At 29.8% G+C, this 25,853-nt stretch overlaps 1 protein-coding gene across 2 annotated transcripts; it reads right to left on the bottom strand.

Annotated features, from left to right (window-relative positions):
- Positions 1-241: 241 nt before the first annotated feature.
- On the bottom strand, positions 242-10,694 carry LOC103496353 (E3 ubiquitin-protein ligase COP1). Of its 2 annotated transcripts, XM_008458180.3 has the most exons (13): positions 10,294-10,692; positions 9,036-9,113; positions 8,642-8,797; positions 7,832-8,185; positions 6,155-6,312; positions 5,973-6,038; positions 5,713-5,791; positions 5,182-5,337; positions 4,772-4,870; positions 1,954-2,058; positions 1,164-1,343; positions 972-1,082; positions 242-899 (listed from the first exon to the last, which is right to left on the bottom strand). In XM_008458180.3, exons 1-13 carry the CDS (start codon positions 10,606-10,608, stop codon positions 729-731), a joined length of 2,028 nt encoding a protein of 675 aa, XP_008456402.1. In that variant the 5' UTR covers positions 10,609-10,692; the 3' UTR covers positions 242-728. The 2 variants fall into 2 exon arrangements, with proteins under 2 accessions (XP_008456402.1, XP_050935571.1); XM_051079614.1 differs by lacking the exon at positions 1,954-2,058 and having other exon boundaries at positions 10,294-10,694.
- Positions 10,695-25,853: the final 15,159 nt, after the last annotated feature.

Here is a 25,853-nt window from a genome sequence, read left to right as displayed (position 1 = left end):
AGGCTTCAAATATCTTTCTGATCCCTTCTGCTGAATCATCCAAACATTGAATTCCTAATTTTGTTTTTAAAAGCCTAATTCTAGGAGGATTACTAGCTCAAAGAGGGGGCAAAGTTGACTAATGCAGAAGAAACTGTCACCTAAATTTGTGGTTTATTGGTAACTATTAAGAACATTCGGAGCAGAAAAAGAATAGACAAACTCCTACATTTTAAAGTGAAGACATGGTCTAATAAGAGAATGAAATCAAACACTGGAATTATACATTAGTCAATTCCTTTCTCTCACTGTCTCACGGTCAAGTCCACCAAACGCTTGCTCTCCCAAAACTACCCCATTTTTTACAATTCCATGTTAAGACTCATTTACAAGTGAAGATGCTATTTCAAGGCTTGTTACAAGTATGAGGGCATTCTATTTAGTAGTTCATCGTATTCATAACCATTTTAAAGAACACAATCTTAGCTTAGCTTCCAAAGCGATGATTGGTTCAAGGACATAATTGACTATTGAGAATAGGGTGTGGATAGAGAGAGGAATAGATGGTGACTTGAGGCTAGGTTTAAAATAACCCACCCAGGTTTTTGATGGGTACACATAGCCTTAACTCAAAAAGACCCTTCTATGTTGCATTTCCCTAATATGTGAACTATTGTGTGAGCATTACATACAATTGAGCTAAAGACGCATCTCTATAGAATCTCTTCCTAAATGGTCAAATAAACTTATTAAACCGCAAGAACCAGCACCTTAATTGTTCCCTGACTGTTAGCGGTGAGGATAGTAGGACTGTCACTCTTCCAGCAAACAGCACTGATGAAATAAGATCCCACATCATCCTCCACATCAGCTACATCAGGTGAACCGAACCTATGCCACGTCAGTGGTCTGGATATTTCCTGAGACAGGTAAACTTTGTGTTAGTTGTAATATGAAGAATGGAAAACCAAGGGGCTTCGAATCTAAATAACCTTGTGGTAGACAAAGACTTCATTTGTTTCACTGCCACAAGCAATGTATTCATTGTTCACGGTCAGACCAACAAAGTTTTTCTCATTTGTATGGCCTCTAAAGGTCCGAACCTGTCAAAAACAAAATGGAAAGAATTCAGATAATTCCTTGACAAAATTTTATAAGTTGGGATGGATGAATTATATACTCACTGGTAGATTTTCCTTTACATCCCATAATCGTAAAGTGCTGTCAGTAGATGCAGACGCAAGCTCACTGTTCGATAGAAATTTTACATATGACACAGCTTTCTTGTGACCGGTGAAGACGTGAAGTGGATGGCTGATGTTTCTTAGATCATAATAATGAATATTGTGATCTGCTGAACCAACCTGAAGAATACCCAAAGATTTCATGCCTCAACTCTCCTTTATCATAACTAATTTAGAAAACCAAATAGTGGTGATATAAGATGACTAGATGAGTACCAAATAGCGCTAATGAAAAAGCAAAATCCAATAATTAAGTATATTTTAATCTCTTCTCGAGAGAATGTGATAAATATCATAGAGAATTCCCAGCTGTAATTCTAAAATGTTATTCACATATGTTGAGCAATTCTCATGTTACATCAATTTGGGATTTTACAAAAGATCCATCCAAGGAAAATCGTAGAATGAAAGAAGGATAATAGATTAAACAGCAATTTGTACTTGAAATAGTTTCTTGAATATTTACATGTTGAAATTGACAAACACTAAGAAACTGTAAGAAAAACATGGTATACGGCATCAAATATTTAAAAATAGGTCTCCTACAATCTAAATTGCAACCATGAGGTGAGTGATCTGATCATAGAATTATAAGATGCATGATAAGCAACGGTGGAAAAAAAGTAGATAAATTCCTATGCAGAAATGAGGTGTGATGCTCGGATAGGAAACTCAACAGATAAATGCAGAAGAAAGATAAACTCCGGAAAAATAAAGTGAAGGCTCATACAGCTATGAGATTGCCAGATCCAGGATTGAATTTGACACAACATATATTGGCTTTCATGTCGATATCAAGAACACTGGCCTCCTGTTTCATGCACCAAACTTTGACCTGCATGTTAAGTTGAAAGCAGGTGCAGCAAGTTGTTAGGAAAGTCCACCCATAGCCATCATAAGATTTCAATAGAAATCAGAGTTGTTTTTTTCTGTCCCACCCGCCGCCACCATCACAACTAGGACATTGCTATCAAGTTGAGGTACTTCCTGCCCAAATCTCACATTTAATTTAAATCCTGGTACAGTTACGCTGGAAATCTGTTAGGCCTCCTATTATATTCCAATATCAACTTAAGAGGAAAAGGGGGGAATGTGCTTGTGTGAGAAGGGAGCCGTCCAATAGCAAGGGGGATGGTGACCACAGTTAGTTAGGAGTGAAATGTGGTTATATGTAGTCGGAAGTCAGTAAGAGAGGGTAGTCAGTGTTTCATTTGGAAGTGGTTTTCTTCTCAAGAATGGGAAGAAGTGTTTTGTATTTTGTCGTAGGGCAATTTTCCTTGTTTTGAAAGAATCAACATCTCAATTCCTATCAAGATCCTCATGATACTAAAACTAATCTTGGCCAATTGGGTGAACAAGTTCTTGAAAAAAGGTTCGTAATTGTAGGTTTGAGAAAGGTAAATTAACTGAATAAGAGAAAGGTCCGATGATACATTCTGAACATGTGAATACTAGGTATTGGCTTAAGAACATCCTTAATTTGCTACGAAGTTTGTAGAAAATTTGAAGCAAGAGACTAATAAAGCCAGGCATAAGACACCATTTCAAACTGGAAACTTTATGTTATTAATTCACAAATATGCTCCTAAGAATATTAAAATGGGTATTCTATTCATATCTAAAGCAGAATTTTTTACACACATCATGCATCCGTATACTTCCCTCTTTCCTTTCCTTTCCTTTCTTCTCTTTTTTCTTTTTTTTCTTTTGGTGGAAAAAAAATACACTTGTGATATCTATGGAAAGTAGAGACAAAGAATAAACGTAAGTTTTACATGGAAACCCTAGTTCAGGGAGAAAAAACATGGTGTAAGTCTCTCTTATTATTTTCTTATATTAACAAAATGATACGAGGGCGGAAATAAATAGACTACAGAGAGGAATAAAAAAGGAAAGAATATTAGGTCAAATCTTCTCTTAGGCCAAGTCCATTAAATCTAACAATATCTAATTCTTTATGTAGTTTATACTATATCCATATGATTTAAATGCTTTTTGTAATTTTTACCCTTGGTTTTCAATAGTTCTTATGCCAAAGATTGTTAATTGATTTAAAAATTGATAATTATAAACATTTATTTTCCCAGGGGGACGATTTAAGGGCAGTTTTATCCTTTTAAAAATGAATAATGATGAAATTGAAAGAATAGAATTTATTCTTCATTAAAATAAAATTGAAACATAAGTTTGATATACAAATACGTTAAGAAATGCTGATAACTGAGGAACACAAACTTTTCAGCAACCTCTAATCCCAATGTTCTTGCAAGGAAACGGAAGCAACATGAATAAGATGCTAGAGAATAATTATGCTACAGTAAGAGTACATCGAGAATAATCTCATGATCTACAAACTACAACTTGTAGGGTTAGGTGGGTTGTCCTTTAAAAAAAATAACAAAAAAGGGTTAAATACCATTTAGATTTATGTACTTTGAGTTTTGTTCTATTTAGTCCCTCAACTTTCAATTGTTCGATTTTAGTCTTTGTACTTTCAATAAAGCTTAGAAATGGCCCCAGCTATTAAATTATTATTAACAATAAGTAGGGTTGGCATAGAAAAAGAATAAATAAATGCCATATAGGATCAGTTCCAAGGCAGCACAGAGGCTGCTCAAAATAGAGCATCCGGTGACCTTTGTGAAGGTGAAACCGAGTGTTGCCACTGGCTAATAGAACCTCACCGAGACAGCCAAGAAAAGCGGTGGTTATGGCTTATGGCTAACTTTACGAACCATGTTAAGTTCAGAGTAATTGGATTGAGGGAAGAACGGAGGGCTTTAAAAAAATAACTGGAAGAAATTAGTGACTGAAATTGCCAATTGATTCAAGGATAAGGAAGGAATTCCTTATAAATCCTATTCTCTTTCCCCGAGTTTCATCAAAATCCTCTCCAACAACCTCTTTAAACAAGAATTCAAAAAATTCAATCAAATTTCTAAGAAGAAGATGATGAATTCCACGATTAGTTTGTTCAATGCCTTCACCACTGAAATGCTCCTCCAAAAATTCGTTAGGCATTCTTTCTCTGTATCTTCCTTCACTCCCAAAATGGCAGCTGCACCTCTTTCGAGTTGCTTTGGCCTCTGCAAAGTCATTGTCGAGCAAGAAAAAAGAAGCCAACTCCAGGAATTTGTTGATGAAGCCGAGATTCTCTGGAGTTTGACTCTCCTCCCCAATTGAGGTCTCTTACAAAGATTCAATCTAACTAATATTTTTCTCATTCTTTTAAAACCCAATTTCCTTTGATATTTTGGCCAATCCGACCCATTGGTCTCTAACCCAACGTGCTGAGATGGCATGGGTTTATTATTTTCTTTGGCCAAATCATCCAGCTATTAATAATAACTCAATATCCAGGACTACTTTTAAGCTTTATTAAAAGTACAAAGACCAACACTGAACAATTGAAAGTACAAAGATCAAAATAGAACAAACATGAAAGTTGAAGTTCAAGGACCAAAATGGTATTCTAACCTAGAAAAATAAAGAGCAACTCTACATATGAATATGAACAAATAGTTTTCTAAAATAAATCAATTAATTACCTTGCAATCATCACTACCGGACACCAGCCTTGACGGTTCTGTACGGGAAAAATCAACACTCCAAGCACGCTTTTCATGCTCTTCATACTCCATCACACTCTGAGACACGATGTTTGACAAGCAAGCTATTCTATCATGAACTCCAAATGGATATTAGAAAGGGTTGTTTTCATATAAAGCAAAACTGCTGAAAATATCTACAAATGTAGCAAAACTATACTTTCTATCATTGGTAGACCATGAATGATAGATGCCCATCTAGATCTATCCATTGGTAGAAAGTAAAATTTTGTTATATTCGTAAAATTTTGTTATATTTGTAAATATTTTCGGCAGTTGTCATTTAAAACAATTTCCCTACCAGAAAAGTAGCCATTGTAAAATTTAGAAACCATAGGGTTATGACTTACCTGCCCTCTATTTACATCCCAAACTGTTACTATACCCTCATAGTCGCTGCTAGCTATTATGTTTTTTGATTGTTTATCCCAACTCAAGCAACTTAATTTTGCACGTGTTGACATTTCCACTATAGGACAGTGGGCATCAGGAGGCTCATTAACAACCTATAAAAAAACGGCACGAAGGTCAAAGAGCAGTTGCATAGCTTCAAAAATAGACCTTTCATCTTGTCAGTACCAAAAAATGACCAAAGTACGCCAATCATAGTCCACTGAGAAATTCTCTGACAAGCAGGTTATGAACACCAAGAGCCCCGTTCATTAAATCATTGCCCATACAAGTTCCATACAAATTATGTCTATGATTGTTATGTGGAAAAGACAATCATATTATGGCAGTACTTTTATCAAATCAACCATAGCACGCATGCTAATGGCTAACAGCTAGGGATTTGACATGTTCACTCTATACAGAAAATGATAAAGAGAAATACCACCTAACAAAAACTATGAGTAAAGGCATCTACACAAAGGCATTACCGAAGAGAAGTCAAAGACTTTTATGCATCGAGAAACACCAGCTGTAGCAAATAACTCATCATCTCGGTCAAATTCAATGCTGAAATATGAACAAACCAAACAATCAACTTGCAGAAACTCGAGGAACATGATATTGGACAGCAATAATGCTGCTGAATAATTTTAGTTATATAATAAAAGCAAATAATAAGGTACCAGTTTCAACTTGCATTAACCAATCAAATTAAATTTCTGACATTCGTGACAACAGACTGCCTCACCTTGATACTATGTTGGTGGTGTGAAATAAGTCCCCATGTCTAAGTTCAGCAATGACTCTCAAGCGACTATTCATTCAACAGAAAGAAGTTTTAATATGCTAGTCACATCTGAAATTTCTACCATAGTTATTGCACCAAATACGTAGAGCTATCTTACAAGACAATAAACTTTTCAACTGTACCTGTATTGTGTGAAGGTAGTCAATACTGATTGAAAATCTGAAAGGCCTGGATTATATCCTTCTCTGTGCATAACATTTTTATCCTTTTCCTGTTGATCAAGCAGTTGGTTTGGCAGCTGACGTCGCTTTTGCAGATAACATTCTTGTAGGTCATTGAACTGAAGCCACAGAGGAAACTAGAATCAGGAGAACAAAATTACAGAAAAAAGGAAGGCAACAAAGAAAATAGAGAAGTAGACAAAAGGCAACTAAAAGAAAAGTTTAGATGGAACTTAGACAAAAGAGTCCAAGCAATAGTCACGCAATACAAAAATCTGACAACCCAAAGTCCCCACCATTATATACTACCAATCACCAATCAAAGAGGGAGAAAAAGGTGGGAGGCACATACTAAAATTGTAATGATGAAACCATAAACGCTGCTATGAATTGAAATCAAATCCACCGTAGGAAAAACATTTGGTCTTCTGGTTTTCATGATCAATTAAGTCATCGCTGTACCATCTACTTAAACCATAATCCAGACAGAGATTTGGCTGTTGTGAAAAAATTTTCACAAGTCATGAACCAGAGCCCAAGAAACAGGTTTTATCTCTCTCTTTCTCTTGTTTTTTGTCCTTTTGTTTTCTTTTAGGAAAGAAGCGAAATAACTTTCATTAAAGAGAATGGAAAGTGACAACTATCATTACAAACCGAAAGAGCTTAATTCAATCGACATATCAAGCCCACTTATTCATACAGCCAAGGTCCTCCCAAGCCTCACCGTGCTCTCATCTACTGACCTGAACCAGGATGAGGAATTACTAAATTTTGGATTCTTATAGAACTCCAAGAACATTTTTGAGTTTGGGGCCTCAATAGGGTGAATTATTGTATAACCTCCAGGAGAAATACCACATTTACCAGCAGTTAGCTGTTATTTGAGCAATGCTAAAGAGAATAAGTCCCCTAAGAACACTCCAGAGTCATTTTGAACCCAACTCCTTGTTCCAATGTTGCTTTGGGCTGAATCAATAGTAGGTAAACTGGGGAGAAACAATTTTGCAAAACAACAAGATACTTTCCTTTACCTCAGTACGGGGTTTTCCGTCCCATCAGCCATTGTAAAATGCAATTTGAAGAGAGTCGGGCTAGCTGATGCCCTTGCCAATATTATTATTAACGAGTCTTGTGACAATTAGGCTTGGAAATTAAGGAATCGAGTTTTTTTATTCAAAGAATCTCTATTTCTACCATCAACTGGTGATCAAGGCAAAAGGAACTACACCACTATATTTGAAAAGGGAACTATCCAAGGGAGGTAAAAATTTTCCTTTGGGAACCTGGTCTCTCCTGCTCAAGTATTTATGACATGCTACAGAGAAGATCCCCATGGATAAATATATTTGCTAGCTGCAGTACCCTATGCAAAATAGGTGAAGAATCCCACAGCCACCTCTTCATTTGTCTGTTGGTTGGCATACTGCCTTTCCACGTGGTATTGGGGACTTTCTCCCTGTCATGCTTATTGGGAATCCATTAAAGAAAAGGAAGGTCCTCTTTGATCTAACCACTAACATTGAATATTGAAAGCAGAAAAAACGGTGGCGAGAATGGATGGACTCAGAAGTATATATTGAAAAAAAAAAATGATGAAAGAAGTATATATTCAAGAAATGAAAAATTATCAAACTACACCTGAGCATGGACACGCTTTTTCCTTGCAACAGATAGACCAGTATGATTCACTTGTGGTTCTGCCCCATTTAATGAATCCTTTTTGTAGAGTCCATAAGTGCTGACTTGACTCCTTGAATCTGCTTTCTTGTTTTGAAAATTCCCGGCAGATACAACACCCCAAGTATTCAAAGAAGTTGAGGTAGGCCCATCATTTCTCTTATCCATTAATGTCAACCAAGGTTCTCTAGCTTTCATATCATCTCCAGCCTTGCGTAGCTTCATGGAGTACCTATCCCTCGCACGAGACAGCTCCATCCGATGTCTTTCCACTGTACTTATGTCCTCCTTAATAAACTGGAGATCAGTTTGCACCTGTCAATATAGTAATAGAGAAAATAAATTAGATAAATGATCACATAGATACAGAGCTGAACAAACCAAAATCAACCAGAAAGTTTTTTAAGGTAAAGGTTGTCAGTACAAAGTTATCCAAACGGTTCACTGAATCTTTTCAATATGATTGCTTACCCCATGCCCTCCAGCTTGTCAGCTCTAAAATTGAATTGTCTCTCTTCTAACTCTAACCCAAAATAACCTTTTAGCATTTCACACATAAGTATGGACTGGAGGCATACCATAATAACACCACAACTACAACTTATCACATTTATTTGATCAATTGATAAAAAGACTGTACATTAACACCTGCTGAAGTTGAAAATTTCCCAAACAGAAAACGGTCAAGTGATGTGAAATGCAGTAGTAAACTATAAACAGCATAGTAAACAAAATATATTAGATATTACAGCACTAGTGTGGAAAAAATACCTCATTGAGCTCGCTAACTTTTTGCTTCCTCAGGCAATGCAAGAAATCTGTTAAAATTTTCATATTTCTAACAGATTCTTCTTGTTCCATCTTTCTCTTTTTCTCAGAAAGCATTGCCAAGAGGGAATCCAACTCCTTAATTGACACATTACAACCCTACGAGAAAATAAGAATCCTGTAACGTTTATCGTTGCTCCACGATGAATAATTTGAAATGCATGAGCCATGAAGTATATAAACCTAAATACAATCCCTATCAGAGAGACCAAGCAATTCAGGACCATTTTCTGTTCATAGGCGCACAAAGGAGTAAATTGAGTAAGATATTAAACAGTACTTCCAATTTAGAAACTTTGTAAATACAAATCAGATGTAGTGGGCCTAGAAGACTAACCTCTTGTAAAGCATGACGAAAAAGTTCAATGGGGGTTGCAGTTTTTGCGATTTGATGTGCAGATGTCTTCTTCAGAAGCTACAATGTGGTACAGAGAAACCGTATCATGATAAGCTGCATTTCCAAATAAATCATTTCAAAACAAAGACGTTCGTATCTGTTCACTAACGTGTACATTAGATACTTGAACTAACTTTCAGTTATAGTAAAAAGAAAAAAAAACGAAAACAAAAAAATAAAGAATTAAGCAAATTTATCTGGTTAATTAATATTCTATTATTATTAATTATAAAAGAATATCATTTTGATTATGGAATTAAAAACCATATCAATATGAAGAATCAAAAGAAAATGACTGCACAGATCTCAATGTACTTTAGCCTAAAAAAGTAGTAGAATGAGATTGTCAGTTATATACATGCTTCACAAAATAACATCTGTGTTTACTGGAAATACTATAAAATTTGATGCTTAAACTGCATCATCAATGAAATTAATAAAACAAAATATATCAATAGAGAAAACTTGCACGCCAACAAATGAACAGTATAAATGGCAGGATTTCTATGTATAGGACGATGATCTTGCTACATGGAATTATAACGTACTAATACAATGTTCAACTCATAACCAGAAAATAGAAAATTAGAAATCAATCATGTTCACTGAACTTCGATCAGCGATCAGAACTTCCATTTGCAATCAGCATTAGCGATGGGACAACATAGTTTTGGTCAATGATCATACTTAGATAAATCCATACACGGGAGCTTCGCATTTCAAACACCAATATCACCACATTGTCACTTCCAGCATTTAATTCTATAAATAGACCAAAAAGAATTTCTACGCCAATAAAACATAATTGACAACCCAGACATCACTATATTTAACTATAATCTTAAGCTCAGCTACTCTAAGAACAAAAAATAGGTTTAAGTGACTTAGTAATGCCATAAATCGATTATTGACGAACCATTCGGGAAACAAGACAAATTACCAAACGAGATGAGGTCGACAACGCTAGTAATCTTATTCATCATCCAGTAAATGACTGTATAAGCTATAAGCACACACAAAGCAAGACACATAAACAGCAGAATATAAACAAAGTGATCGAAAATTTTCCCATCTCAGAAATAGTTTCAAAATTTCCTGAAGACTGAAAATAAGTAATAGAGAAAACAGTATAAAGCAATAAATCGCAAAAAACGGCGCATAAAAACGCGAAATAACAAGTGAATTACAGAAAACAAACCTTATCAAGCAAAAAGTTAGGAAACAGCTGGTCAGAGGTGAGATGTTGAGCACAGCAAGGGCAATCACTCTTGTTGCGAAGATGAGTGATGATACACATGTAACAGAAACTGTGACCGCAGGCAGTGAGGAACGCATCCCTAATGATCTGCATGCAAATTGGGCAGAGGAAGTCCTTATCCAGCTGAGCTGAAGCCTCGACGACGGTGTCGAGCTCGGCAAGTGAGCAATCAGGAATTGACGGAGCAGAAACGGATGAAGACACCGGCTCCGTCTTCACCGCCGGAACTAAGGCTCCGGTTGATCCGTCGTCCATGGACGTTTCTGAGGAGGGGAGGGGAGTTGTCTGAAAGAGAGCAAAGTAGGAGAGAGAGTGGAAAGAGAGAGAGAGAGGAGAGATGGGGAAGATGGAGAGTAGGACCCATGAAAGTCTTTGTGAGGTTTACAATGCCCCACGTGATCATTGGTGCGTACGACGCCGTTTTCAAAACCGATTATTTGGGTTGGGCTTCTCGTTAATACAAATTTGGTTCTTTTTTGTTTTTGAGTTTTATGTTTATGTTCTTTTTTAAGGTTAATTTTGATAAATATGACGAAACACGTTAAAATATCTACAAAATAAAAGCTCGTGAAACCAATTATTTCTTTAATATTCCAGGTTCATTTTCGTTGGTTTTGAATTGCGTGTTGATTTCTTCTTTGTTCTTCACAAGCGGTCTTTTATTCTTTTGCAATTTTTCTTTTATATTTTTTTTGAAATCACAATCATTATTCTACAATTATTATTATGTCTTTTCATTATATTTATGTTATTATTATTTTTGTTTTCAATCAATCATCACTCTTCTATTATTTTTTCAATTGCCGTGGACAGAAATGAACTACATGACCGTTTATCATAGGACTTTTCAAAACCATCATTTGTCATGAACTACATGATCATGTATCATGTACTACACACGATCATGTATCATCATATACATACATGATCGGTTACTAGGACTTTTCTAAATAATCATTTATCATGAACTAATGATCATGTATCATTTCCTACACAATCGTGTAACATTTCCTACACATTAGTGTAACATTTCCTACACATTAGTGTATCATTTCCTACATAATAACATATCATGATCGTCTTAGAAAAGAATTACACACGTGCATATGGCTAGCGTTGATACTACCTACATAATCGTGCATCATTTCCTACATGATCCTGTATCAGATTATACACAATTGTATATTATGATCGTTTAGAAGAAGAATTACATATGTGCGTGATGTCGATTAATTCCGTGTTGACTTGGGCATTTTTGGTATTTTTTATTGTGGCATGTGGGCTTTTTCTGTTTTCAAAATTATTCTATATACAGTGTAAATATTTTGTCAGTTTATTATATTTTTTAAAAAACTTTTTTTAATGTTGAAGTGACTTATTAAATTAATTATATTATTGTTATTATTAATTTTGATCTAAAATATACATTTCTATTGCCGCCATGAGCGTTCTATAAAGTTGAGATCAAACTATGTTTCTATTTTGTTGTTCTTTCTAGCAAACAAAATCAAGAAATTTAAAATTTTAAGTTAGATTCCATCTTCATCATTTAATTTTCTTCCAAAATAAAAGAAATTTGCTCTCGAGTCTTGATAAATGGAGAGCAATTTAAAGAAATTTCTTCCAAACTAGCCCTTTTAACTAAAGGTTGTGAGTTTCATTGTGAGACTAAAAAATGTAGCAAAAAGAATATCCTCCGAACTCTAAGGCAAATCCCTAGTTTTAAAACTAAAGAAGAATATTCATGTCTCAAGCTCATTCCTATCCTAAAACTTATCCGACTACATATATAATTGATTGTTAGAACCGTAACAACCCATTACATGGCATATGTGTTTGAACAACTTTAACCTTTTTATAATTGAAAATGTATCGCATACCATTACAATCACATACGATCCTAAATTATCAATCATCCTAGACCTCCGACACGAGTGGTGGAAATTCAATTTACATGTGTCTCAAGAGGGGAACCAACTGGTGCGTCCAATTAAAAATATATAGAAGTAAGAACCCCCATAACTACATTTTCAAGATTTTTTCAATATGCTTACTATATCTTTATCCTTATCTTTATTCTTGCTATACTAAAAGTGATTTAGGAGAAGAATCATTTTTTTATGATCCTATCCTTGGACAAATTCTAAATTTATAATATTAGCGTCTGTATTAATGTCAATATTAAGTTATTGTTTTTAATTTATAAAAAAAATTCATTTTACACTCAAACAAGATAGGTTTGTTTTTTAAATTTCATAACTTAGAAAATATAAGTTGATAAGTTGTTTATATTTGTAATATTGGAAATAAATTATTTGTAACATTTTGAGTTTAGAATAAAGAGAGAACGGAGAAAGGTCACCGCATATGGCTAAGTAAACAATCATTATGTGGGTGAATAATATTTTTATAAAATAATATTTAACACTATTTGTAACCATTTAACACTAAAACAAAATAGATTTGGTTTTCCAAATTCCATAACTTAAAAAATATAAGTTCATAAGTTGTTTGAAATATGTGAAATAAATGATTTGTAACATTTTGTAAAAAAATAAATACATATGATTATTATAATAAAAAATCACTTTTTAAAATTCCATAACAAGAACCATGAAGGATCCATTTTTAGCATAAATATAGATGCATTCTTTGAGTTAAATTTGTTATCCAAAGTTTTTGTTGCTTTCAAGTTTCATCTACTCATTTTTCGTGTCAATTCAAAGAAAAAATCAATCTAAGGTAATGCAAATATTTACATTTTGTTGCATTATATTGTTATGTAAGTTAATTAATTTTTATTTTCACTTTAAAACTATAGATTTAATGTAGCATTTACTAATACGAGGTTTGGAACCTTAAACGAAGTATTATTTGGTATTGAAACTTATTATCATAGACGAAGAGATAATGATATATGTTAAATTTAATTGTTTATAACTTTATTCTTAATTCTAATCTAATTGTTGATAATATTTTTATTAAGATTTTAATATAGTTTATTTTTTAAGCTCCTCTAATTTATTACTTAAAATTATATTTATACAACAATTTACTTAATATACAAAATGTAATATGCTTCCTTTTTCGGACAACAAAAATTCAAATTAGTCTATAAAATGACTTTGGTAAAAAAGTTCAATAATGTTATAGAGAAAAGAAAATATTATAAAAATTCAAATGTCGGAAATCATGTGACAAAAGACATTGTATATAAAAAAGTTCTCATTTAAACTTTAGGGGCATTTGCAAAAATAATAAAAAAATTTACGATAATAGAGTCCATGTCACTACATTTTTTAAATTGCAAAAGTAACAAATTTAAAAACGGATAGTCCTCTGATAGCCCTTGATTGCTCATTGATAGCCGTATGATATATCTAATTACTTGTCATATTTGCAATATACAAAAAAGAGATACTATGACTGTTTTTTTTTTTCAAATTTTATTTGTCATTTGAAGCAATTTTCCTACACTTTATTATATGTCTTTAATATAAAAAAAAATACCCATTTAAACTTTATTATATGTCTTTAGTATTGTTATTTTTAAATTTACCACTATATACTATTCACAAATAGAAAAATTGACAAAGTATTTACACTTCATAGAAAAAATAAGTGTAACAAATTTTATCTTTTAGTAACTTTTTATGAAGTGTAAATAGTTTGTGTTTTTTTTTTTATTTATGAAAAAACCCTACTATTTCTTTATTTTAACAAAAACATATGTTAACAAGGTTTGACGTGGTAGCAAGTTTTTAGTTATCTAGTATTATAAATAGTCATTCAACTTTCAAATATGTTATATTTTGGTCCTCAACCTCTAAAAAATCTCTTTTAAGTTTTGAATTTTTAAGAAACAAACGTAAACTTTATTTTTTTTTTTTTAAGTTTATAGCCAATTAGTGACACATAAAAGAAAACCCCAAGACCCTTACTCATGTCATAGTTTCACAAGATCGAGCTTGCTATTAATGGCGTAACTATTAGTATGTGCACTTATAGTATGTTAACATCAAGATGGTCAAATCCATCTAAATTAAAACCAAAATATTGAACAAGTGGAGATCAAATGAAAAAAAATATATAGCTAGAACCAATATGATTTTTTTAAACCTCAATAACAAAGCAGTTTACAAAAAGAACAAAAAGAACAAAAAAAAAAAAGAAGAAAAAAACAAATTTAAGAACCAAACCAGAATAACTTGATAGTTCAAGGATCGAGTCCACAATGATATTTAAATTGATACACACACATTATTGATTAGTCTAAGTTACAAAATTAATCAATTCGATAAACATAGTTCATGTGATATAATACACATGTTGTTGACATTAGAAATTCGAATTCTCTAACCCGTAATTGTTGCTCTAACAAAAACTTACAAATTTAGTTTAAAAAAAAAATTAGCTTCGTGCGTAGTAGTCTATTAAACTTTAAAAACTAATAATAGATTATGAACTTAAAAGTTTGGGTTTATTTTGTTGATTTTTTATTTGTTTTATATGGAGCATGTTTCTAAATTTGTTTGCAAAGTTGGTTTTGTAGTTGGGGGTAGATTTGGAAGAAAATTGGAGCTTGAGATTTACCTTGAAAAGTGAAATTACGTTTAGTCACATTTCATTACTGGACTTTATTATATTTTTCATACTTTTAAGGTCACCTTCAAATATCCATACTCCCAATCTAATTTTTCGTAGAAGGCTCGACTAGAAGAATAATAATTTTAAAATCGTCGTTTTGAAAATAGCAAAACCATTTTTTTTTTGTTTCAAAAATGGTAAAATGAAAAAAAAATACAATAAACAAGAATTTACAAAGCCCCAAAGTATTCCTATACACATAGAACGTAAGCTACTTTTTTAAGCTAAAATAAAATAAATACCCTTTAATAAATGTTGAAACATAATTATAGCTAATTACTTGTCCTATGAAAATAAGAACCCTTCATCTCCATTTTTGTTTTCCGATTCTCCATCTAGGATTCTCCATCTAGGATTCTCCATCTTCCTTCGTTTCCATTTTTCATTTTTCTTTTTTGATCTCATCTTCTTCAAACGCCAATGTCCACCCCTTCTTCTTCCATCTTCAAACGCCAATCTCATTTTCTTCAAGCAGATAAGCCCTAATCTTTCCACCTTGCATTTTCAAGAAAAAGAATATAAACATTTGAAGCACGTAAATACTATCTTCATTTTCCTCTTCCATCTTTGATTTTTCAAGTCTACAATCTGCAATCACGCTTGAGGTGGAAGAACAAAAACCTTCATTCGGAAGAACAAAACCCTAAACTCAAAGAAGATACAAAAGTTGCATTTTCTTTGTCTCATAGGAGAAATTTTAGCTAATCTTTTTTAAAAATTATTTATATTATTTAATTAATAAATGTAGATGAAATTTGAGAGATTTTATCTAAAAACAGAATATCTTAGACTGCTTTGTTGGAAAAAAATTAAAATTTTAAAAATAAATTAAGATCTTAATATGAAAACTAATTTTAATTTCCAAATAAAAATTCATACTTAAAAATAAATTAAGATTTAATACAAAAACTAGTTTTAATTTTCAAATTATTAAGGGTCGAGAGATTAAAGGTTATTTTGAAATAAAAAAACTAAATAAAGTTGTTAAAATCTTCAACAAAATTGTTAAATCACGAGATATTAGGAAGATGTTATGATAGGAGTTGTATACATTATTAATACGTCGAATTTAATCACGAACTCATAAGTGCATATCATAAATTAATTACACTAGATAGACTTTTAATAGAAATAATTACAATTTGCGAATGTGGGTATTTTTGTATTGTATGAAATACCATGCATGTGTGGCACTCCCAAAATCGTGTTAGTTGGTATGTTATTTCTTCAATCACATGAACATCCAATTATAGACGTCAAATCAATATTATTAATAGAAATTATAATTTAATTAGTATTATTCAATCAAATGAACATGTTTTGGTTTAAAAGTCTTTCTAAACACAATTGATTATATATATATATATATATATATAGGGGTCTTTTCAAAAATATAAAAAAGCGGCAAAATATTTACACTCTAGAACAATTCCAAAAACGGAAAAAGCCCAGAAGCCCACCACACTGTTAATAACGCGTGCGTAATATATTTGTGATCATTTAGATTTGGTTATTATTTGATACGCGATCATTTAGATATGGTTCAATATATACGCGATCGTTTAGATATGGCTATAACGCGATCGTTTAGATATGACTATAATTTATACGCGATCGTTTAGATATGGCTACAATTTATCTTTTCAATTTCATCGTTTTATTTTGTTACAACATTGTTTAGATTTGGGGACCCAAATCTAAATGATTTTTTTTTAAATTTGGTACACGATTTTTTTAGATTTATTTACACGATCGTTTACTTTTTTTACATGATCGTTTACATTTGGCTACTCCAATCTAAATGATTTTTTTTCAAGATTTTTTATAGACGATTTTTTTTTTTTACATGATCGTTTACTTTTTTAAACAATCATTTACATTTGGCTACTCCAATCTAAATAATTTTTTTTTCAATATTCTTTATACACGATCTTTTAGATTTTGCTATTTTGTTGTACACAGTCATTTAGATTTAGTTACCCAAATGTAAACACATAAAAAAAAAAAAAGACAATGCATGGAAAGAAATCGTAGCAAAAAAAGAAGACGAAAAGTAGAAAAATGGAAATAAATCGAAGTGAAAAAAACGAAGAGAAAAAGAAGAAAAATGATGGAAAGATTAAACGACATAAATAAAGAATTGAAAAATAAGAAAGGTGATGGAAAGAAATTGTAGAAAAGAAGAAAGAGGAAATTGCAGGGGAAGACGAAATAACAGGAGGAAGATGAATCGCGAGGAAGAAATGAAAGATGAAAGGGCAAACCTAAAATATTTAAAAAATTGTTAACTTTATGAGTTTTGTTACACAGGGCATAAATAGTTTACAGTTTTGTTACATTTATGTAAGTTTCCCTTATATGTATGTATACACAATGCTATATTTTTAGAATAAGTTAATTTAAATTGGTTATATATTACAATTTGCGAATGTGAGTATTGTGGTATTGTATGAAATACCATGCATATGTGGCACTCCCGAAATCATATTAATTGGTACGTTATTTCTTTAATCACATGAACATCCAATTATAGACGTCAAATCAATATTGATAGAAATTATAATTTAATTAATGTTATTCAGTCAAGTGAACATGTTTTTGTTTAAAAGTCTTTCTAAACACGATTAATTATATACACACACACACACACACACACATGATTTTGCTCTAAAGTGTAAATAATTTGTTTATTTTGTCATTTTTGACAATTCCTCTACTTTTTTAACTAAACGTAATTGAATTACTTATTGAGAACAACTAAATTAATATAAATTAATTAAAACGTAAATAAATAAATAATAATAATTTATATTAAATAGTTAAGAAAAAATATTAAAGGTAAAAATATTAATGGAAATTTATTAAGTCTAAATATTACATGTTTATTTATAATTAATTAAAATTAATAGTGATAAATAATTTATATTAATCTATAAATTAAATTTAAATTGTTCATCTTCTGGATAAAAGAATTACACAGTTTTGCATAATATTAAAAAATCCATATAAATAAATAAGAAACATTGAGAAATAAATAAGCAAGTTCTCACTAAAACAAAAAGACATGAAAAAATTGATAAGAGAAATAATAATTGGTTATCTTGGAATTAGTAATATTGAATAAAGTTGTTAAAATATTGAATCAATTAGTTAAGTCACGAGATATTAGGAAGAAATTATGATATGGGTTGCTATATCTTTGCCACGTTGAAAAATAATTAAAAGCTCATAAATGCATAACATAGATTAATTACACTATATAGACGAAATAATTACAGTTCGAAAATATGGGTATTTTGGTATTTTATAAAATACCATGCACGTGTAGAAAATATCATTTGCTAGAATTTAAAAGAAAAAGTAGTTTTGCCATTTTCGAGAATACCTCCTAAAAACTATGCTATATCCCTTATTATTCCTTCCAAGAATGAGAGATAAAGCAATTTCCGAGGTGGGTCTTCGCATCGGAAATAGAAGCCCAGTAACTGTCATGGGCAACAAGCTCAAATTTCATAGAATGGGGGCCCAAATATTTTCAGTCGGGCAGACCAACCAAATATTTTCAACCAAATATTTTCATGGGATAAATATTGGTTTTAACTACTGAGGGTATGTCTAGGGAGGGAAAGGAAATTCTTTCTTAATCATTTTCTTTCTTCCTCTCTCGAACCTTCTTTTTCTTCCTCCAATCTCTCTTTCTTTCTTAAAAGTTGTGCTACTATTTTTTTTAATTAACACATTTATTATTATCATTAAGGATCTTTTAAAAAATGTAACAATGTGACAAAATATTTACATTGTATAAAAAAATTTCGAAAATGAAAAAAGTCCATAAGCCCACAATGAAAAATACCAAAAATGTCCCATCAACTACGTCGTTAACAACATGCGTAATATATTTGGTATACGATCGTATATATTTGGCTATTGTTTGGTACATGATCGTTTAAATTTGACTAAATGATTTTTTTACTTCTTTTGGTACATGATCGTTTAGATTTGTTTACACGATCCTTTACTTTTTTACACAATCGTTTAGATTTGGTTACTCCAATCTAAACGATTTTTTCAAGATTCTTTATACACGATCCTCTATTTTTTTGTACATGATCCCAAATCTAAACGATGTAAAAAAAGAAGAGGAAAAGAAGAAAAACGATAGAAAAAAATCACAGCAAAGAGGAGAAGAAAGACAAAAGGGCAAACATGAAATATTTAACAAATGACTAACTTCATGGGCTTTGTTACACGTGTCGTAAATATTTTAATAGTTTGTTATATTTATGAAAATTTTTCTTATTATTATTGTTATTTTTATTATTTTAATACTATATTCCAAAATAGAGTTGTAGGATGTAATTGACATTCATCGTTTAATTGCATTTGAAAAAAAAAAAACATTTGTTTTCCGTATTTTATTTCATTTCAGCTGATATTATGTTGGTCATCATTTTTTTTATATCAATTGTTAACGATACACAATTTTTCGATATTGCACCTATGACATCATTTTAAAGAAAATACATGTAATTTCTTTCGCATGTAATACATCAATTAATTTTTTGACACGAAAAACTTATGTACAAATCGTTCAAAATTGACATCGTATTTACGAAAGTTAACGAGACATGTTTTTCGATAAAAATTCTAAAATTTGATAAATAAAATACGAATATTTGTGTATTGGATTTACAATACAAATTTTAAAAAATACATTTGTATGAATTTTAAAAAAATAATAAGATTTTTTTTTAAAATCGCTTGTTAACGATACACAATTTTCTAATATTATACTTACAACATCAGTTTAAAGAAAATACATGTAATTTCTTTCACACTTAATGCATCAATCAACTTTTTTGGTACGGAAAACTTGTATACAAAACGTTCAAATATTACATCATATTTACGAAAACTAATGAAATATGTTTTCTAATAAAAATTCCAAAATTTGGTAAATATAATACGAATATTTGTGTATTGGATTTACAATACGAATTTTTTTAAAAAATGAATTTATACGAATTTTAAAATAATAATAATTTTTTTAAATCGATTGTTAATGATACACAATGTCTCGATATTACACTTACAACATCAATTTAAAGTAAATACATGTATTTTTTTTTTTTTTTTTGCAAGTAACACATCGATTAATTTTTTGGCATAGATAATGATTCATGTTTTTCGATAAAAATTCCAAATTTCGATAAATAAAATACGAATATTTGTTTATTGGATTTACAATATGAATTTAAAAAAATGCTAACTTTCATAAATGTAACAAAACACCAAACTATTTACCACATGTGTAACAAAACTCATAAAGTTAGCCATTTTTTAAATATTCCAGGTTTGCACTTCTGTCTTTCTTTTTCTCCTTGTTGCGATTTCTTTCATCATCTTTCTTCTTTTCCTCTTTTCTTTTTACGTCGTTTAAATTTGGGTAACCAAATCTAAACGACTGTGTACAAAAAATAGCAAAATCTAAAAGATAGTGTATAAAGGATCTGAAAAAAAAAATCATTTAGATTGGAGTAACCAAATGTAAACGATCGTGTAAAAAAAGTAAACGATCGTGTGAAAAAAATAAATCATCGTGTAGATAAATCTAAACGATCGTGTACCAAAAGAATTAAAAAACCCGTTTAGCCAAATCTAAACGATCGTGTACTAAAGAATCTTGAAAAAATAAAGATCATGAAAAAAATCTAAATAATCGTGTAAAAAAAAATAAACGATCATGTACCAAAAAGTTTTTAAAAAATAATTTAGCCAAATCTAAACAATCGTGCAACCAAATTTAAACGTGACCAAATTAAAATGATCGTATAAGAAATTTAAATGATAGAATTGAAAAATAAATTGTAATCAAATCTAATCGATCGTGTACCAAACAATAGCCAAATTTAAACGATCATTTGCCAAATATATTACGCGCATGTTGTTGACAGCATGGTTGACAAGACATTTTTGGTATTTTTTACGATAGACATGTAGGTTTTTTCCGTTTTCGAAATTGTTCTATACAATGTAAATATTTTGTCGTTTTGTTATATTTTTTAAAATAAAAAAATACATTTGTCATAATAATAATAATTTTTTTGTCATAATCCTTCCCATTTATTCATTCCCCTAAACAGAGATTATTATAATATTTTCCTTTTCATAATCCCCTTTTCCTTGTTTCTTTTCTTTCTTATTCATTTCCTTCCCCCAAACAACCCTTGAGGCCTAAAATGTAGTGTCTTAAATGATCTTATATTTTACACAAATATAAGGTCCAAATGACCAATTTACCCATCTTTACTATTAATAATATATTAAAAAATAGAAAAATGAAGTAAGGAAAGTGGACCATGATGACTTGCATTTATTAGATATTATATGTAAATATGGTATTTGATTAATTTTATTATGGTAATATTATAATCAAAATTACTCTTTAATTATTTTTCTTTTAGTGATTTTGTTAAAAAAAAAATCCTCCCAATCTCTTTCTCACTTTTCAATCTCTTCTTCGTCAATTATTTATTTCATTTTGCATTGTTTTTCATATATTTCATGTAATTTAATAATTTCTGATATATATTTATTATATTTCATCAAATTTGCATTAATTTTCATATAATGGAAGTTAATTTATAAAATTTTATTGTGGCTGAACTTGTTTTTGATTTAAATAGATCATTATATATCTCTGATATTTAGCATAATATTAGATAACAATATATTTCTATGCATATTTTATTTTCATTTTGTAACAAATTTTACATTGTGTGAAAGTACAAATTTATATCAATACAATTAAGAGAAGGTATATATTGCTAATGATATTTTATATATACTGTATAATATATGATATATTATATATCTGCTGCTTAAAGATATATTTTGTGTGTGATGCTTAATGTTTAATGTTTAATGATATTTAATATATACTGTAAAATATATGAAATATTATATGTTTGCTGCTTAATTTATATATTATGTGTGTGATGTTTGATGTTTAATAAAATATGATATATACTGTAAACTAGATGATATTTTTTATCTTGTATGTTTGCAGGGTACACTATTGATCCTAAAAAGGAATTAATGGTCTAGAGTCCAGAAACTTAAAAAATAAGCTCATTATATATTGTATACTATATTGCTATATATGCGTCACAAACTTATTATTAAAAATATGTAGGTGTATATATCTAATATATTACAGAAAATAATTAGATTATATAGTGGTACATAATAGTTTGGCTGAATATTTAAGAAACAACACAATGAAAATGATAACTAGAATATCGAAGAACTTTTAGCTAATAGACACTTCAAGGGAAAATTAACGCATGAAATATATATGAAAAATTTACACAAATAGGAAGGACAAAGAAATATGAACGAAAAAAATTCCGGATATACTTGAAGGAGATGGAAAAGGGAAGAACAAAATCAAAATACCAAACGGAAAAACTGATCGAAGAAAATTATAACGGTGGACAATGTCGAAAAATAAGTTTGTAAAAATTTGATATTTAGTTGATGATGAAATTGAATAAAGTGAATTTGTAGTAAATATTAGATACAATATCACCATATTACCTTCGGCTTAATACCATGTTCAATGTAAATCTACAATAAATGATATTCTAATAATAAATACAAATATAATTGTGAATTATTTATTATAATAATTATGAAAGTTATAAAATAGATAATAAATTTAGTATAATATAATTAATGTAATATTTATTATATATTTTCAAAAATCAATTATATTTAATATTGATGTGAATGTTAAAATGATCTTAAAAAACACGAAATCTTAATTAAGATATAAGTGATGGACAAATATTAAATATTTTAGATTTAAATATCTGATAATTAATGTTGTGTTTAGATATGGGGATAATTGATGTTCAAAAGTTAAATATTTGTGTTCACTTTAATAATTTGTAAAAGATAAAATTAAATAATAAATTACTTAACTAAAGGTTGGGATCAATTAAATTTAACCAAAACAATTTATTGTCATGTTACATAGTTAGTTAAAAAAAAAAAAAAAACTTTTTCGAAGTTTTTTCAAGAATAATAAAAAGCACAAACTATTTACACTGTATAAATAAAAAAAAAAAAAAAAGAAAATAAAGAACAAAAACTTATTACACTTGATTTTGCTTTAAAATGTAAATAATTTGTTTATTTTGTTATTTTTGACGATTCCTCTACTTTTTTAACTAAACATAATTGAATTAATTATTGAGAACAGCTAAATTAATATAAATTAATTAGAGCGTAAATAAATAAATAATAATAATTTATATTAAATAGTTAAGAAAAAATATTAACCTTATAAATATTAATTGAAATTTATTAAGTCTAAATATTACATGTTTATTTATAATTAATTAAAATTAATAGTGATAAATAATTTATATTAATCTATAAATTAAATTTAAATTGTTCATCTTCGGGATAAAAGAATTACACAGTTTTGCATAATATTAAAAAATCCATATAAAGGTATGATTGAATATGTATCTAAAATCTTATGGAAAACTTGGGAAACAAACAAAACCTTAATGCTTTGTTTGATAACCTTAATGATTTCAAATTCTACGGAAGTGTTAGGTTTAAAATAAAATCCATGTGAAATAACTTATTGAAAAATTTATTGTTTGAATGTCTATGTAAATTGATAGAAAGTATATCCTTTTAGTGTTGTAGCCTTTTTAAGTGTAGGAAATTATATTAGTAAGTATAAATTATTTTTGTATATACATAATAAAAAAAAGTTAAAATATAGTAGGCAATATAAATAAAAAGAAGGAAAACTTAGATAAATGTAACAAAACACCAAACTATTTACGCCCGTGTAACAAAGCTCATAAAGTTAGTCATTTTTTAAATATTTTAGGTTTGCCCTTCTCTTCCTCGCGATTTCTTTCATCGTCTTCCTCTTCGATTTATTTTATCGTCTTTCTTTTTTTCCTCTTCTTTTTTCTATGATTTATTTCTATCATCTTTCTTATTTTTCAATTGTTTTTTTACGTCCTTAAATCTTTCCATCGTATTTCTTTTTTTTTTTCACTGCGATTTCTTTCCATCATATTTTTTCTTTTATGATTTTGTGATTTCTTTCAAACGTCTTTCTTCTTCTTTTATTTTTTTTTACATTGTTTAATATTTACATATTCTTCTTTTCTGATTCTTTTTTACGTTGTTTAATCTTTCTATCGTTTTTTTTTTTTACGTATTTAACGCATTTACATTTGGGTAACCAAATCTAAACGACTGTGTATAAGACAAAGAATCTTGAAAAAAATTATTTATATTGGAATAGCCAAAGGTAAACGATCATTTAAAAAAGTAAACGATCATGTAAAAAAAATAAAAGATCGTGTGTAAAAAATCTTTAAAAAAATCATTAGTGTATAAAAAATCTTAAAAAAAATCATTTAGATTGGAGTATCCAAATGTAAACGATCGTATAAAAAAGTAAACGATGGTGTAAAGAAATCTAAACGATCTGTACAAAAGAATTAAAAATTAAAAAAAAAATCATTTAGATTTGGGTCCCAAAATCTAAACGATCGTGTAACAAAATTAAACGATATAATTAAAAAAAAAAATTGTAGCCATGTCTAAATGATCGCGTATAAATTGTAGCCATATCTAAACAATCGCGTATAAATTATAACTATATCTAAACGATCGCGTATATATTAAACCATATCTAAATGATCGTGTATAAATTATAACCATATATAAACGATCGCCTTGTAGCCATATCAAAACGATCACGTATAAATTATAGTCATATCTAAACGATGACGTATATATTGAACCATATCTAAAAGATTACGTATATATTGAACAATATCTAAACAATCGCGTATAAATTGTAGTCATATCTAAACGATCGCAAATATATTATGCGCACGTTATTAACGACGTGGTTGATGGGGTATTTTCAGTATTTTACACGGTGGGCCTCTGGACTTTTTTCATTTTTGGAATTGTTTTATACAGTGTAAATATTTTGCCGTTTTTTTATATTTTTGAAAAGACTCCTAAAAATAATGGTTAATAATAAAAAAGAAATTTGGAATTTGAGGGTTTTAGCCCTCCTATTAACATCACCAACCATCACACAACATGTATCTCTTTACAAGAGATTATATTGTCTATAAACCCTAAAATGGGAAGAGGTTTGCAGATTTCCGTTGGTCCGCCTGACGTAAGCTTCCATATTTTGCTTCTGCGGATGGATGTAATGAAGGTTTGGTTCACCTTCAAATGTCTTTGATGAGGCTAAAATGGCTTCTAATTCATACTGTCAACAAAAATCTTCCAAGCTTCAAATCCTTGCAAATTACAACCGAATTTTGTTTAGTCAACCACAACCCTTTTTTAATAAATTCATTCATTTTCTTTTGCATCAAATGGGATTTCATTTAAAATCACACTCCATTGGAAAAATATTTAATTAATTAAATTAAAAGATAATTGTTTTAGCTTAATTTACGAATATGTATTTTTGGCTCGTGGAACAAAAAACAAAAGCTTATGATATTTTCATAAATTTCAAATTTGCCTTGGAACAATTCTTTACTTCTTTTTCTTCTTATTCTTTGCGACTTATTCATTTTCTTTTTTAGATTTTCTTTCTTCTATTTTTAAACGATATTCTTCGGTTTAAATCTTTTATTTCATCTCTATCATCTTCGTCAAGATGCTTTAAAGTTATTTCACGATTGTTTCAATATTCTTCGTCTTTCTCATATTCAAGAAAATCAAGATTGCTTAAATATCGTTTTAAATAATCAATGCGATCATTTACTATGGCCAGCACG

This window comes from Cucumis melo, chromosome 11 (assembly GCF_025177605.1).
Source record: "Cucumis melo cultivar AY chromosome 11, USDA_Cmelo_AY_1.0, whole genome shotgun sequence".
NCBI classification, from domain to species: Eukaryota; Viridiplantae; Streptophyta; class Magnoliopsida; order Cucurbitales; family Cucurbitaceae; genus Cucumis; species Cucumis melo.
This window is presented reverse-complemented; position numbering and strand designations above follow the sequence as displayed.

What these genes read in the sequence shown, in the direction of transcription:
- LOC103496353 (XM_008458180.3), bottom strand. Translation starts at nt 10,608, where the DNA reads ATGGACGACGGATCAACCGGAGCCTTAGTTCCGGCGGTGAAGACGGAG. An exon ending in AAGTCTTTGACTTCTCTTCG is followed by an intron (nt 5,338 to 5,712) that starts GTAATGCCTTTG and finishes GTTTTTTTATAG; the next exon opens with GTTGTTAATGAGCCTCCTGA. An exon ending in GATCTGGCAATCTCATAGCT is followed by an intron (nt 1,344 to 1,953) that starts GTATGAGCCTTC and finishes GGTATTCTTCAG; the next exon opens with GTTGGTTCAGCAGATCACAA.